Below are 13,925 nucleotides of genomic sequence, written 5' to 3' on the forward strand. Positions count from 1 at the left end.
TTTAACATGTTTTTGGACAAATTGTTTTCTACTGAAGGAAGCAGCGAAGCACACGTTTATCAACATAACCTCAAACTGAAACAAGAAACAAGCAGAAGCAGACGAAAAGTCAAAATACCATCCCAGCTTCCAGCTCCCTCTACTCTAGTCCTTCTAGACCCTATAGACACTTAGACCAAAGGCGGCCGTGCTTAGACTCTAGTATCATTGAGTATTAACCTAACTTGTATGGTCGCCATTTCATTGAAAAAATATTAATATTAAATATTAATTTTAGTACAATTTTCCAACTTTAACTTTAATATTTTTTTCAATTAAATGGTGACTATACAAATTAGCCAGCAATCAAATTTTACAAATGGCTACAGGAAAATCCCATGTACTCGGTGGATGAATACTTTGAGCGAGAAATTGTGATAGTTTAGGCTTGTTTTGTTATTTTGTTCTGAAATGTTTATAATTGTTTTGTCTTTAAATTATTTATGATTCATGTTTGTTTAATAGTCCTTAAGCCAATACCACACAGTACCTGACTCGCCATAATTTCTTAATTTCTTATTTTATGTAGCTAACTTATTAGGCCTATTTTTAAAATTGACAAGACCTATTGTATTTTGTATTTACTTAACGGTCAATAAAATGTCTTATTGTCTTATTGTCAATTACCATTATTGATTGGCAAAAAAACATATTACGCAGAATGTTGTGTTTTCCAAACTAACTACAGGTGCATTTTTGCATAGCAAGCGTCGATTAGGAGTTGAAAGCCGAAAACTGGTCAAATACTGTAATCAACTTTTTGGCCATGTTGATGAAAATGACCCAACTTTAAAAAGCTATTGCGGCTAAACGGCTCGGCCGATTTTGACGTATTTAACATTAATCGACGAAGAATTTAATGCACTAAAAGAGACCTTTGAACAACATTTTCCGTAGGATTCGTTATTTAGTAGTTATAAGTGACAAACTGAAAAAAGTGCAAATAAATTGTCATAGTTTTTCGACTCCCAAAACTTAAGCAGACGTCAGAATCCGTCGCAAACTCACAGGACTCTTAATTGGGATCCCCAAAAGGTATTAAAACACTTTCCAGCTTTAGACGGTTTTTTGGGGAGCATATGTCTAATTTGCCTGGGCTAATACGTCACGATTACGTTATTGTTCTAGAACCTGTAAAACGCTAAAATTACTGCCATTTCCCCTTCCCTGTCTGTTATATTCTCAGCAGACAGAAGACACAGACTACAGAGAACGAGAGAAGAAGTCACTGTCAGTTCGCCCTTGAGAAGACATTAAATTGCTTTTGCCTTGTGCAGTCTTTCACCTTTCTGGTGGTTTTGAGAAGTATTTCTTATAGTTTTCCGAAATGCCGCGACGTGGAAGGTCTCCTTCCCCAACTCCTAGCAGGTGAGGCAATTTTCAGTTGTAATACCAATGGTTTACCTATTGTGAAATATTGATTGACTTAGGCCTATAGGCTACCTACGCATTTTCTGAACCACGTTTCAGTGTCGGAATCATTCTCCTCTAGAAACATTCCATAGCTTTGGGCTTTTGTTTCACGCATTTTGTGTTCTGTCTGAAATATCTTGTTCCTAAAATTTTAGCTTACGTACAGGCTTATTATGCAATAAGCAATTAGGCGTTTGAGTCAAAGTTTTTGAGACATGGCTAGGACTAGATAATCACCTGGATTGCTCAATTTGAGTTAGTGGTAGTCACATGATTTTATAATTAACTCTTATCTCTAACCTTGGAATTTGAAATCCACCACATTTACTTTAAGAAGAGATTCAACATGTAAGCTTTAATAGGGAACTTAAGTTTAAGTAACAAAGGCCTAGGTAGGCCTCGTCCATGTTACTTTCCCAAAGGCTATTACAAATTTTCAAATAGGCCTAATTGCATGTATCACATAATTCGGTCAGCTGAAGACATTAGAGCCAATCCGTAAAAAAGTCATCCAGGGCATGACACCCGTTTTCTCAGATTCTAATGAATATTTTTTCATAAATTTGAAAAAAACCACCAATATTTCTGAATTTTTAATTTCATGAGGCCTTTCGCCAGCAATGCTGGAATCATCAGACACATCACAAAACTGAAGGTTATGTTTAAAAATACAATTCAGCTTAACCCTTTCAGTGCTATGAAACAATATATCGCTGTTTTAAAAAATCTCTAAGGGATATAGAGAGGAAGGTTATTTTAACAAAAAGTAGCAAAATGGCCATTGGTGACCTGCATGTTCATAGGATACACAAACAACCACTTAGCTAAAAGATTCGCCCAATCCGATGATTTCGAGGTGTATGTCTAAACCAAGGATTATGAACACCTCACTATGCCCCAGTTGTTGTAGTATATCGCTACAAACACACAGGTCACCAATTATTTGCCACACAGGACTGGAATCGAACCCGAGCAGACGAATGCCACTGGCCAAGTGACACACGCCCTAGCCTTCTCGGCTATCTGTGCTTGAAGACTGAAGAGTCAAAAACCGGTATATGCTGACGCCACTGATTGCGAACAGATAGCGCCACAGATGGTTGTTCAATGCGAAACTAGGTAGCAGCACTAACTTAGTTAGTCACGGACTATTTAGATGATATTTTTCAGTTGAAATACAACAGTGATCATTTAAATGTGTTCCTGAGACTTTGCTGCAAAACATTATTTTCCCTTAAATGGTTATTTAACGATAACCTTGTCCAACTAAATCAAAGTTCAATTCAATATTACTTTGTAAACTATATGTCTTTTGATTTTGTGAGATTTTTGTTTCAAACAATGCCATCAGAACATAAAGATTTATGGGAAAATCAGAAAATTACAACAAAAACTAAGTTTTATTTAAAGTTTATTACAAATACCGGGATTTATCTTTGTTATTTATTTTCTTACTGTCTTATTATTCAAAATTAGCCTAATTAATAAAATAGTGACAACATTACAGTTAAAATTCAACAATAGGTAATGGAATTGAAAGGCAAAGAAAAAAGTCTTACGAAATACGAATTATTGGCCTAGCACTGAAAGGGGAAAAAAATATAATTGTATTTTTAAACATAAACATAACCTTATTGCTCTCCATCTCTCTCGATCTTCTGCCTCTTCCACTGCTGCCCCCACTTCTCTGATGTCCTTGGAGACACTATCCCACCATCTCTTCTTCCGGGCCTTCCTAATGGTCGTTTCCCTTCTGGCTTTCCTACACTTGCTTCTTTTAATAGTGAACCCATGTTCTCTCCGTAGTGCGTGCCCTGCCCACCTTATTCTCCTTACTATCACCTACTACATTATTTTAATCGTTGTACATATTTCTTATGCCTTTTTCTCCATTCTCCATTTTCCTGTGTTAGGCCATATATCATTCTTAAAACTTTGTTTTCAAAAACAATCATTTTGTTTTCTTCTTTTTTGTTTAAAATCCAAGTTTCAGCTTCATATGTTAATACTGGTTGAATTATACTATGATATATTATTTTCGTTCTATACGAGAGAATCTTTGAAGTCAACAATTTCTTACAAGTGTAAGTTTTAGGCCTACATACATTTATTGGCCTGAGAAATCCTATAATTTATTTCCATTCTTCACTATTTCTGCTTGATATAATTACCCCTAGATATTTAAACTGTTCAACCACTTCAAAAATATGTCCATCTATACTAATGACATTTTCCCTCATTTCATTTGGCTGTCTCGTGAAGTGCTTATATTTTGTCTTCTCATCATTAATCTTTAGGCCTATTTTCTCTGTTTTTTGTATGAACAGTCTGGTTAGTTAGCTCCTCTAGGTCATTTCTGTTTTTTGACAGAATTACTACATCGTCCGCAAAAGCTAGGATGTTTATTTTTGTTCCCATTTCAAAGCCCATACAGTAGAACCTCGATGAGAAGACCCTCGATAACAAGTCACCCTTGATAACAAGGGTCATTTTCAAATCCCCTTGAAATTATTTTACCCCTAATTACATGTTATTGCAAACTTCGATAAGAAGTCAACCTTGATAACAAGTCTTTTTATGATCCCTGTGAGAGTCTTGTTATCAAGGTTCTACTGTATTTGTTGTTTTACATGTTGGAGGGCCTCTTCTAAGGCTATGTTAAATAGTAGGCTATAGGTGACAGTCCATCACCTTGCCTTACACCTGTCCTTACTTAAAAGCTTTCTGACAACTCTCCATCTATTTTTACTTTGCATTTTGATCCATTCAGGAACATTTCTACTAGTTGTATTAATTTTCTGGGGATTCCACGCCTTTCCATTTGTTGAAATACTTTTCCCCCGGTCAAGGCTATCATAGGCCTTTGAAAAATCTATGAAAAGCCCATGTACTTCTTTATTATATTCCCAGTGCTTACTAATAACTTGTTTAAGTATGTGAATCTGATCCATTGTAGATCTCCCTTTTAAATATCCCACCTGGTGATCCTCTATTATACTACTTGTGTATTCCTCGAGGCACTTTTGAATAATCTTTGATAAAACTTTATATCCATGACTGAGCAAAGATATTCCTCTGTGATTACCACATTTATAAGTTATTCTTTTCACTTAAAAAAAACATTAACTTTCTAAATCATTATTATAAAACTATTTCTAGAATCTCCTGTTCTTTTCAAACAAAAGGAATATGAGGTTGGCTAAGTTTACTTCTACGGTAGAATTTTTGTGAATTTTCAAAAAAAGGTAGCCTACCCTGCAAAATCGCCATAATGGGCTGGCCATTCCACACTTAAAAACATTGGCCACTGCTAGGTTAATTAATGGGTTGCATCGAAATTAACTTTAAATTGTCAGTTTGTTCTAGGTTTGTGGGTACTTTCCTGTTAAAGGGAACATTCATTATTATCGAAGATTTTTTTTCTTCCTACTGTTCAAGACGGCAAGTCTTATAATAATATTTTTTTTCTCTCGATATATCAAATTTTTGTTTTCCTTTATGATCCATATTCCTTCTGTTTTAATATCTTCAAACGCATTTAAATTACAAATTGACAACTGATCTTTTCTAGACAAAAATAATACATATACACATGGATTAAGAAATGAAACTGTTCTAAACTAACCTAAATATAATCTTAATGTAATAAAACTTGCTGTAGTAGGCCTACCATTTCAAAATTCCGTTTGATAACAGTAAAGGCATGTGGGGATATCAAACGGAATTTTGAAATGTTACACAGCAAGTTTGGTTGGTTAGGTTGGGTTAGTTTAGAACATTTTCATTTTGATATAACATTTTTTTTAGTTGTTTGTTGATGATACTGAACAATAATTATTTATCGTTAAATTTAGTCGTCAGCTGATATGTTTAAATTTGTTAATATCAATTTATCGGATCGAAAAATTAAATATCAATACAAGTTTTTGAAAAAAATTATCGATAATAATGAATGTTCACTTAACAGGAAAGTACCGGTTTTTGGTTAATGATTTTGAATTTACAATACTTTATTCTTGGCATCTGTCAGAAATGTTCCAATGAGGTCTGCGCCTGCCGCACCGGCCCCAGCGCCTGCGGCCGCTCAGCCAATGGTGGTACAGGAGCAGCCCAGCATGTTCAAGCAGATGGCTGCCACTGCTGGTGGAGTAGCTGTCGGATCTGCCGTTGTAAGTAACAATCTGTGTCCAGCAATAACTTCTTCATCAATAACTCATTTATTTGACCAAATTAACAAGTAAATTTTCATTAGGTATGTCACCATCTTTGAAGTTCTTACAAAATTAAGTAGCCTAGGCCTTACTTAATTTCATCGAAATTACTGTAACTTGTTGAACTTGACAAAACACTTAGACTACTAAGTATTGTAGTGTTCTTGATCGAGGTGTTATGCTATTTCACAATGTATGCCTGAACTTAAAAACCTATGGTTTAAATTTTGCCTCAATATTCAAATTAAACACACCTAAAACTTCGATTTAATGCACTTATTTACATACTAAGGGGAAAATAAATAGTTACGGTATTCTAAAGGTTCCAAGTGGGAGTTGTTGGTTCTGTCTAATCATTGGGCTCAATAGGAATGCAATACGGAAGCCATTTTATTTATCCTTGCTATTTGCCTACTGGCTCTAATTGGTTGGGGTGATTGCAATTACCATCAATTAACTAGATAGCCCTACCATATTTAAAAATTGAATTTAGTGAGTAAGATTGAAAAAAAATGTGTTAGTGGTACATTGTACTATTTATATTAATTCATCAAACCGTTGGGTGAGCTACTTGTCTAGTTTGCGTCTCAGACTTAAGTGAAATAAAATACTATATTGCTGTAGGGCCTATTGCTGTAACATTTAATAACATACTTCTGGGAAAATTAATATGTTCCCAATACCACTTGGGAATTGCAGCATTAGTTACCTAAGCATTAGAATACCAAAAGTCGGGACCACTTAAGTTTGCAGTTGGTGGCAGCCAATCACATGACAAGGCTAGTGCGATGTTGCCACACCGCCCATTGACAACACTAATTAAAATATACAAAGCAAATAAGAAATATTTTCAAATTAGCTGGTATTATTATATTTGACAACACCGCACCGTTCTCATTGGTTCATTCAAAACCATATGGTAAATAAGCTCCTCCCTCAACTGCAAACTTATATGGTCCCGACTGTAAGTTATTAGTTGAAAACATTTTAATTGAGTAACAATAGCGTAAAGACGTTCGTCTTACACACAGCCCAATAGCAAACCTTCAACAAATTCAAAGGGTTTCTCAATTTACAAATTGTTTACGACCATCGCCTGATGACTATCTCTCCCAGGGTCACACCCTCGGGCACGCCATGACTGGGATGTTCAGTGGAGGCAGTAGTGAGGCTGCTGCGCCTGCCGCAGCCGCAGCTCCTCCCAGCAACTACGCAGCAGGTGCGGGCCCTCAGGAGCCGACAGGACCTTGCGCCTGGGAGATCAAACAGTTCCTGCAGTGCGCGCAGGGCCAGAGCGACCTCACTCTGTGCGAAGGCTTCAACGAGGCTTTGCGCCAGTGCAAGGTTGCCAACCGTGTGTGTAAGTATCTCAACCTTGGCTGCCCTTTAGGCAATAATATTTTTAAATTTATAAATGGCGGTACTGTGGCTCTGAGTGTCTACTGGGTTTGACATTACGCTCCCAGGTCAAAGCCCTCGCCCATTTTGGAATCCAAATTGACGCAGTCGGATCTAACCCAAGTGCGCTGAAGTAAATTACTAATTTCTTATGAATTCGTAAACTTTTTAACCAAGTTAAACTGATAGGAAGAATTATTGTGAACTGTGGCATCAGTGGCACATAGGCTGTCACAAAAATCTCTGGAAGAAAAAAGAATTTAGATTGAAGCACACTCATTCTACCGTATGTTCTTTTGGAATAAACATTTGGCAACAGCTGGTAGGAACATTTTCAGTATCCGAATAGTGAATACCACTGACCACTAAAAAGTGACTGATTCTACTAAAGGGTCACTAAAGTTGGTTTTAATTCAAGCGCATCATAGGCTATCAGAACAAAGACAACTGTTAGAAACATTGCAACTGCATTCTTAGGACAGAATCTTCTTTTCAACTGTTTCTGTTTTGCTGTTATGAAACAGGGTTTCACGATTTGTAAAAAAATGAAGAAAATCATTGAACAGACCTAAGAATAGAAGGAAAGCCATTGCTTTTCATTCACCCATTACTGTTTAAATTACCAGCATATTACACAATAGGTAATGGAAATAAGAAATTTTGTTGTTGAAATTGCTAACTTTCATCATCTGATCTATAGCAGGCTCGCATGCCAACTAATATAAAAGTTTGTGCAAAAAAAGTGTAGCTTAAGTGTTCTTTAAAATAGTAAAGTAAATATGACATTTTAACTTATTTGTGTTCACTATTTTGACTGAATGTATTTATCAGTGAATGTACACAGAATACTTTGATCTAAAATAATTCTTTCGTCTATAGATTAGTTGCCTAGTCATGGGATCTTTGTAATTGTTGAATCAGTTATTAAACTTCTAGTGTTGATTATCTTATGTCAATAACTTCTTGCTCTTATATATCTTGTGTTCTAATAAAAAACTTTTTTGTTTCAGAGTTATAATTTCGTTCAACCGGATAGCCAAATTATGAAAATAATTAGTTACAAGATTTTAAATTCATTATTATCTTCTTTAATTTGACTTAACAGTTAAATCACACCAATATATTTGTTGTTCCACGAAGTAGTAAAAATAGTTAAATAAAATTGTAAGCATTAGAAATATCTTTTTTCTGTATTTTTACCTGACAATTTTCTATTTTTTGGTTATGTTTTTATTTTAAAACAAATTAAACAATTGTTGATTTTCAATGTGTATAATTTATTTACCAGTATACCAAACAAAACCTCATTCAGTGTTTTTGGGTATAGAATAATGTCCCGTTTTTAGGAGCTACTCATTGAATATTAGGTAAGAGTTATATAATGAGCACATGACAAAACAACATGGGACTAGTTATTTTTACTATTACACCTAAATTAGACGCCACTAAAACGGCAAAAGGCCAAATCTAAGAGAAGCATCATGAAGAGCTATTTATAGGTATTGAGGCTGATGAAATGGTCTTCAAGTTTTGTTATGTCAAATCTTTTACTATATAATTATACGTTTTTATAATATAATAATAATATAATATAATAATAGACTTTTTTTGCTTTACACTTGCACAACCCATTAGTTATTTAATTAATTAAGTCATAAATATCTTTTAAAAGTGTAAACCTTCCAAATTCAAATAAAAGCTTCACTAACTAACCAATGAAATAATTGAACATACTACTTTCGTTTAGAACTGCTTGAGTCAATTTCTACAAAAAATTAAATTAAAATAAATCGACCATTACTATTGAAATTCTTTAAGTCTTTGTTCTATCTATGAAAATTGAAACAATCTATTATAGACCGGTTAATATTGAAATATCATTAGTTAGTAAAGTTTCGTCTTTCATTGATTAGGAAATGTTCTAACAAAGTCCTAAATTGGGTAAATTGCTCATGTCAAAGGTTGTCTTATCAAAATAACCATTAGAATAAGTTTTAAACTAACTGCTTATTAGTTTCAAAGGTCAGTTTTGCTGACAGTTATAATTGCCTTGTCAAACTATTACGCTAAACTTGACTTCTTAAAGCACCTATCAAAACTTAATTAGGTATTAAACTTTTGGAAATGTAAACCTCAGCTTTCGTTATAAACTGTTATTCATTGATACATAAAATCTTGGACCCTTCCATCCCATTTAGATAAACAAACACAGGTGGTTATCTTCCGGGTCATAGGATTTTTAGGGTGTTTTTTTTTTTGTTTTGTTTTTTTAAGCCCCTTTTAACTGGTTTAATTTCAACAAAGACTTGGCAAACATTTTGTTTAATTTGGCAAGACAATTTAGGTAATAAATGTTTAGTATTTTAGGTTAATTTTGAGAAAATTATTGCAAATTTTAGTTTTGAACCATTCCTCAATTTAAGATAAAGTTGACATCAGATTGGCAAAACAACCCCAAAGCGCAAGGTTAGTAAATAGTAATCTCTACACCAGTTGAGGCTTGTTATGAGTCAAGTTTTTCACTGTTATAAGTAAAAACAAGTTATGAATTCTCATTGCGGTTCTACCATAGACAAAAAGAATTAAATATAGATACCATAGCTTCTGGCGCACACCACTGGGATGTACCATGTAGTTACGGCGTACGCACTACGTAACTACACGGCCCTCCAAGCGGTGTGAACCCCCCCCCCTTAACAAATAATTCAACCGCCCCCCCCAAAACAGTTCTTAAACTACTTACTCTAACCCCCCAATATTTCTTTATAAAACACTTCTGGTGCATTGGACTAAATAATTATAGACAGGCACAATGTAGCAGGATTGTCGCCCCTAAGTTTCAAAACTCTACAATCTTTAAATACTAATTAATTAACATTATCCTTAAATGTTAACTCCCCCTCACATAGAAATCCACCATTATTGCTTCAAATTTGACAGAGACTTGAGAAATGCTGAGAGTGCTATCTAGACCACTTCTAGGTGTGCATGTGTGTAGGTAAACATTGCTCTCGTGTGCAGCAAAGTGCCACTTTCACCACTAGTTACACAAATAACTATTTCCTACTACAGGGATGCTAACAAAATGTATATAAAAAAAATTAATAGCGTATAAAATAATAAAATTTGCCAAGTGTGATAAAAATATATCGATAAACAAGTAAACTACAACAATTTAGAATAACATAGGAAATTTAAACATTATGATTTTGTAATTGTGTCTGTAACTAAGGAAAAAGTAAATCGGTCCCGAGCCTAGCTGTTACCATGAGACCTACGGTAATAGCTACTTCCCTCACGGAAATTCGCTAAAACAACCTTTAACAATCATCAAAACAATGTTTATTAATTTATATTTTCATCTTTGAATTCAGGTTTCACTTTATCATGTTGGTCGTATCGTTTGTAATCAACTGGTAATGGAGGATAAGTTTCGTCTCTGATGCATATTGATCTTTGAAACGGATATTCGTAGTACCAACACGAGTCGGTGAACGTATCCGTTAATTTAGCACAAGTGATACTGTATAGATCAGTGCTCGTCTTGGGATCGGGCGAACACCAGAGACCAGGACAGCAGTACACCCATCGGCCGCTATATGACTCCTGTTCTGTGTGGCCACACTGAAACCATGTTGGTACCTTTAGTAAACCAGTTTTTTAAGGAATTAAATCGAAAATGGTATAGTTTAAATAGCTACCATGAGATATAGAGTCCACGGGCTAAGAGATACTCACAAAACAATTGTTACAAAACATAATACAGGTAATACTGTCTTACCTATAATATACTTCATTCCACACTCATCTTGCACACAGAGAAATCACTCAATGGTAAACTTGGTGGTGTCTAGCACTAGTGCTGGTGACTAACGCAAAGTTCCACCCCTCGCCTTTATGTACTACAACGCTCAAGGTGGAGGAAGAACCCTGTGCCTTGTGCCATAAGAATTTCAGCACAATGCTCACCTTCGGGCTCTCATTTTCTCGTCACAAGTATATTCCTGGCACAACATGCCAGAACTGAAATTTACTTTTCTGCGTCTTGCAGTATGGAGTGTCTATAACCTATGTATTTTGTATGGTAGTTTCAGCGACACTAGCTATCTACACAAAACACCTCATGACTTTACTTATTTCATGCTCTATTTCAGTATTTTACTACCATACTAATTTTGACTATTGTAAACTAGTGATAAGCAGTCACTGGAGAGTATCATGCCCGTGTTTTGCATGTGATGACGTGCCATGGGCTCAACAGATAATAATTGAACCTCCCCCCCCTCCATGCTAGGTGCAAAACTCTTCCTTATGCCACAAACCTCCTAAAACCTCTTGCGCCCCTGGGTCCAGGTCTATTCACTAAAGCAACACTCTTACCGTGCGTGACAGTCGAGTTTTTTGTGCTGCAGCACACTGGGCAATACATTGTCCAGGAAGTTCATTATCATTTATTTAAAGTCATTTAAGTTCAGTCAATCAATTCTAGGTTATATCATTCCTTCATGTATGCTCAGTTTTTCATATTTTAATAATTAAATAAACTCAGTTCTTTTACAGCAACACATGATTTTAATTTATACAGTCCACTACAAACAATTACATCAGTTTTAATTTGCTTGAACGATAAATGTAACAGAAACTAAGTGACTGACCTAAAATAATAGAACTCTAGCAATATAAGCAAAATTAAAACAGCATATTTTTTTATTCCGGTATGGTAAAGTACAAACATATAGGTAACCATCTTGAGAAATAGTCATATTCATGTTTAGTGAAATGTCAGCAAAATAATAAACAATAGGCCCCTCCTGGCATGTAGGCTATGTTGTCATGTAATATTGCATGACTTTTAAGTTTAGAATCAAGTTCGAGTTATTTAAGAAACAAACTTTTAAACCGCCACCATTTTGTTTTGTGAATTTGAAACATCTTCATAATCTTTTGGTAGCTTTGTCTAGGCCTAGTTGTCATAAATGTTTGCGCAAAGTTTCCATTTCGTATGTTTAACCATTCTTTAGAAAAAAATTAATAACTGAAAAAAACAAAATGGTGGCTGTGTGAGTAACTAAGGACTTCAGGACGTTTTAAATATGATATTTAGGTATGTTTCTTACCCAGGAGCAATGCCCTAAAATATTGGTAGAGAGTTCCGGGACACCCTGTATAACCACTCAGACAGCAAGTACTTTTGATTTTGTTTTAGTCGGTACAAAACTTACCCTGTGATTTTCCTCAGCACAATATCCAAGAGTATTCGAATCCAAGTCTTCTACGTCTTCTAAATCTTGTGTTGACCATGGCGGAGGGTAGCGTTGAAACGTTTCCGTATCCTTTTTTGAAACTCCAAAGTCTAACATTAGAAACAAAATAAACATCTTTAGAAACATGTTTGAACTGCAAGAAAAAACTGTAACAGCTTCTAGCATGTTCATGAATAAACCTATCAAGCTTTAGTTTAACAGACTTATAAAAGTGTTTTTTAAGTTTGTTTATGTTTACGCAAAAACATAATTTATTCATGTGTTACTGTACTGCATATGATTTTAAAAGGAAACATTAGGTGCAATTAATTATTGTAAAATCTTTTAGCACATTCTGTGTATTGCTCTCATATATGTCATATAAACTTTCGTCCTATTTCCAATCATATTTGGACATTTATTAATCATGTTTATTTCTGTTTAATTTCACCGGTGTTATTTGTGAAAATGTTTTCATCTTAACATAGTTTCAACGAAGAGCAATTGAAGATAATTCAAATTATTGCATAGTGATTAAAGCCAGAAATTTTGAATCTCAATACGGAAACCAAAACTTAAAACAAATCCGAATCTCAATTTTATTCAATTTTATATATTAAACAAAAATGGATGCATGTGTAAGAGTTTAAAATACCCTCACCGCAGCAAACCTGCAGACTAAGCGAATTTCCTTTTGCCTCATAAGATTTAACAAAAATTGTCATTTTTGTTTGGGTTATTGTGCTAACGGACACACACATATATGTATATGAGCTTGAACGGATGGTGTTTTTGGCCTCTACAGACCTCAAAACGACAAAAGGAAATCGGTCCCGGGTCCAAGTCTTACCATGTACCACGGTAATAGCTTATTTCCTATATGAGAAATTTGCTAAAACCATACAAGGTTTACTAGGGGTACCAACATTTAAAAAAATATGGATATGAAGATACTGTATTGTATAGTTTTCAGATGGTTTGTATGGTTTTTTTTGCAGATTATAATTACTTGTTTCATCAGTGTTGTAGACGATCTGTTTTCCTTATTACCGCCAGCTTGCGTGTAACGTAACAGTGTTTTAATAAACAATAGTAATGATGCCAACAAATGACTGCAGGTCCAGAACCTGAACTGCCAAAATCTTCAATGTTAAACATTTTTAATCTGGTTACTCGACCGAAAACCAAAACTTTTGATGGTTTTGAGATTTGAAATTTGGTTTTGATATTTGAGCAAACTTAACATGCATGGGGTCTGTTTCATAACAAACTACAAACTAGTATTATTAGTAAATCAGCTGATCACACCTGATGCAAATTTTATGGAAATTACAAGTTACAAGTTACACTTTGTAACTTATAGTTTACTAGCTAGCCCGACAGACGTTGTCCTGTCCTAATGTGGTTTTATGTCAAATGCTGCTTGTTCATTTTCAAGATCCTGGTTAAAGTTTGTTCGCTACGCTCACTCACCTTCAGGTTGGAGCTCGTTCGCTGCGCTCACTTGCCTTCAGGTTAGCTCGTTCGCTACGCTAACTCGCCTCCAGGTTGAAGTTCGTTCGCTACGCTCATTCACCTTTTGGTTGCAAATTAGCTGTTGTCATAAATTAAAAAAAAATCG

At 34.9% G+C, this 13,925-nt stretch overlaps 2 protein-coding genes across 2 annotated transcripts; one reads left to right on the plus strand and one right to left on the minus strand.

Moving 5' to 3' along the window:
- Positions 1–1,236: 1,236 nt before the first annotated feature.
- LOC129005356 (coiled-coil-helix-coiled-coil-helix domain-containing protein 2-like) lies at positions 1,237–8,328 on the plus strand. Its single transcript, XM_054434217.1, has 4 exons — positions 1,237–1,407; positions 5,483–5,621; positions 6,780–7,023; positions 8,072–8,328. Coding segments are annotated over exons 1-4 (426 nt in total). The 5' UTR covers positions 1,237–1,366; the 3' UTR covers positions 8,074–8,328.
- Positions 8,329–10,406: 2,078 nt separating this feature from the next.
- On the minus strand, positions 10,407–12,474 carry LOC129005354 (uncharacterized). Its single transcript, XM_054434216.1, has 2 exons — positions 12,284–12,474; positions 10,407–10,685 (listed from the first exon to the last, which is right to left on the minus strand). Exons 1-2 carry the CDS (start codon positions 12,449–12,451, stop codon positions 10,407–10,409), a joined length of 447 nt encoding a protein of 148 aa, XP_054290191.1. The 5' UTR covers positions 12,452–12,474.
- Between the last annotated feature and the right edge of the window lie 1,451 nt (positions 12,475–13,925).

The sequence above is a fragment of the Macrosteles quadrilineatus genome, unplaced genomic scaffold (genome assembly GCF_028750875.1).
Source record: "Macrosteles quadrilineatus isolate MER2022 unplaced genomic scaffold, UCM_ALF_1.0 Scaffold_20__1_contigs__length_2534061, whole genome shotgun sequence".
NCBI classification, from domain to species: domain Eukaryota; kingdom Metazoa; phylum Arthropoda; class Insecta; order Hemiptera; family Cicadellidae; genus Macrosteles; species Macrosteles quadrilineatus.

Bases quoted from the DNA above. Each gene is read 5' to 3' on its own strand.
- LOC129005356 (XM_054434217.1), top strand. From the start codon at position 1,367: ATGCCGCGACGTGGAAGGTCTCCTTCCCCAACTCCTAGCAG. The intron at 1,408-5,482 runs GTGAGGCAATTT...GGCATCTGTCAG, and splicing joins CCTTCCCCAACTCCTAGCAG to AAATGTTCCAATGAGGTCTG. The intron at 5,622-6,779 runs GTAAGTAACAAT...TATCTCTCCCAG, and splicing joins TAGCTGTCGGATCTGCCGTT to GGTCACACCCTCGGGCACGC.
- LOC129005354 (XM_054434216.1), bottom strand. From the start codon at position 12,451: ATGTTTCTAAAGATGTTTATTTTGTTTCTAATGTTAGACTTTGGAGTT. The intron at 10,686-12,283 runs GTAAGTTTTGTA...ACATGGTTTCAG, and splicing joins GTGCTGAGGAAAATCACAGG to TGTGGCCACACAGAACAGGA.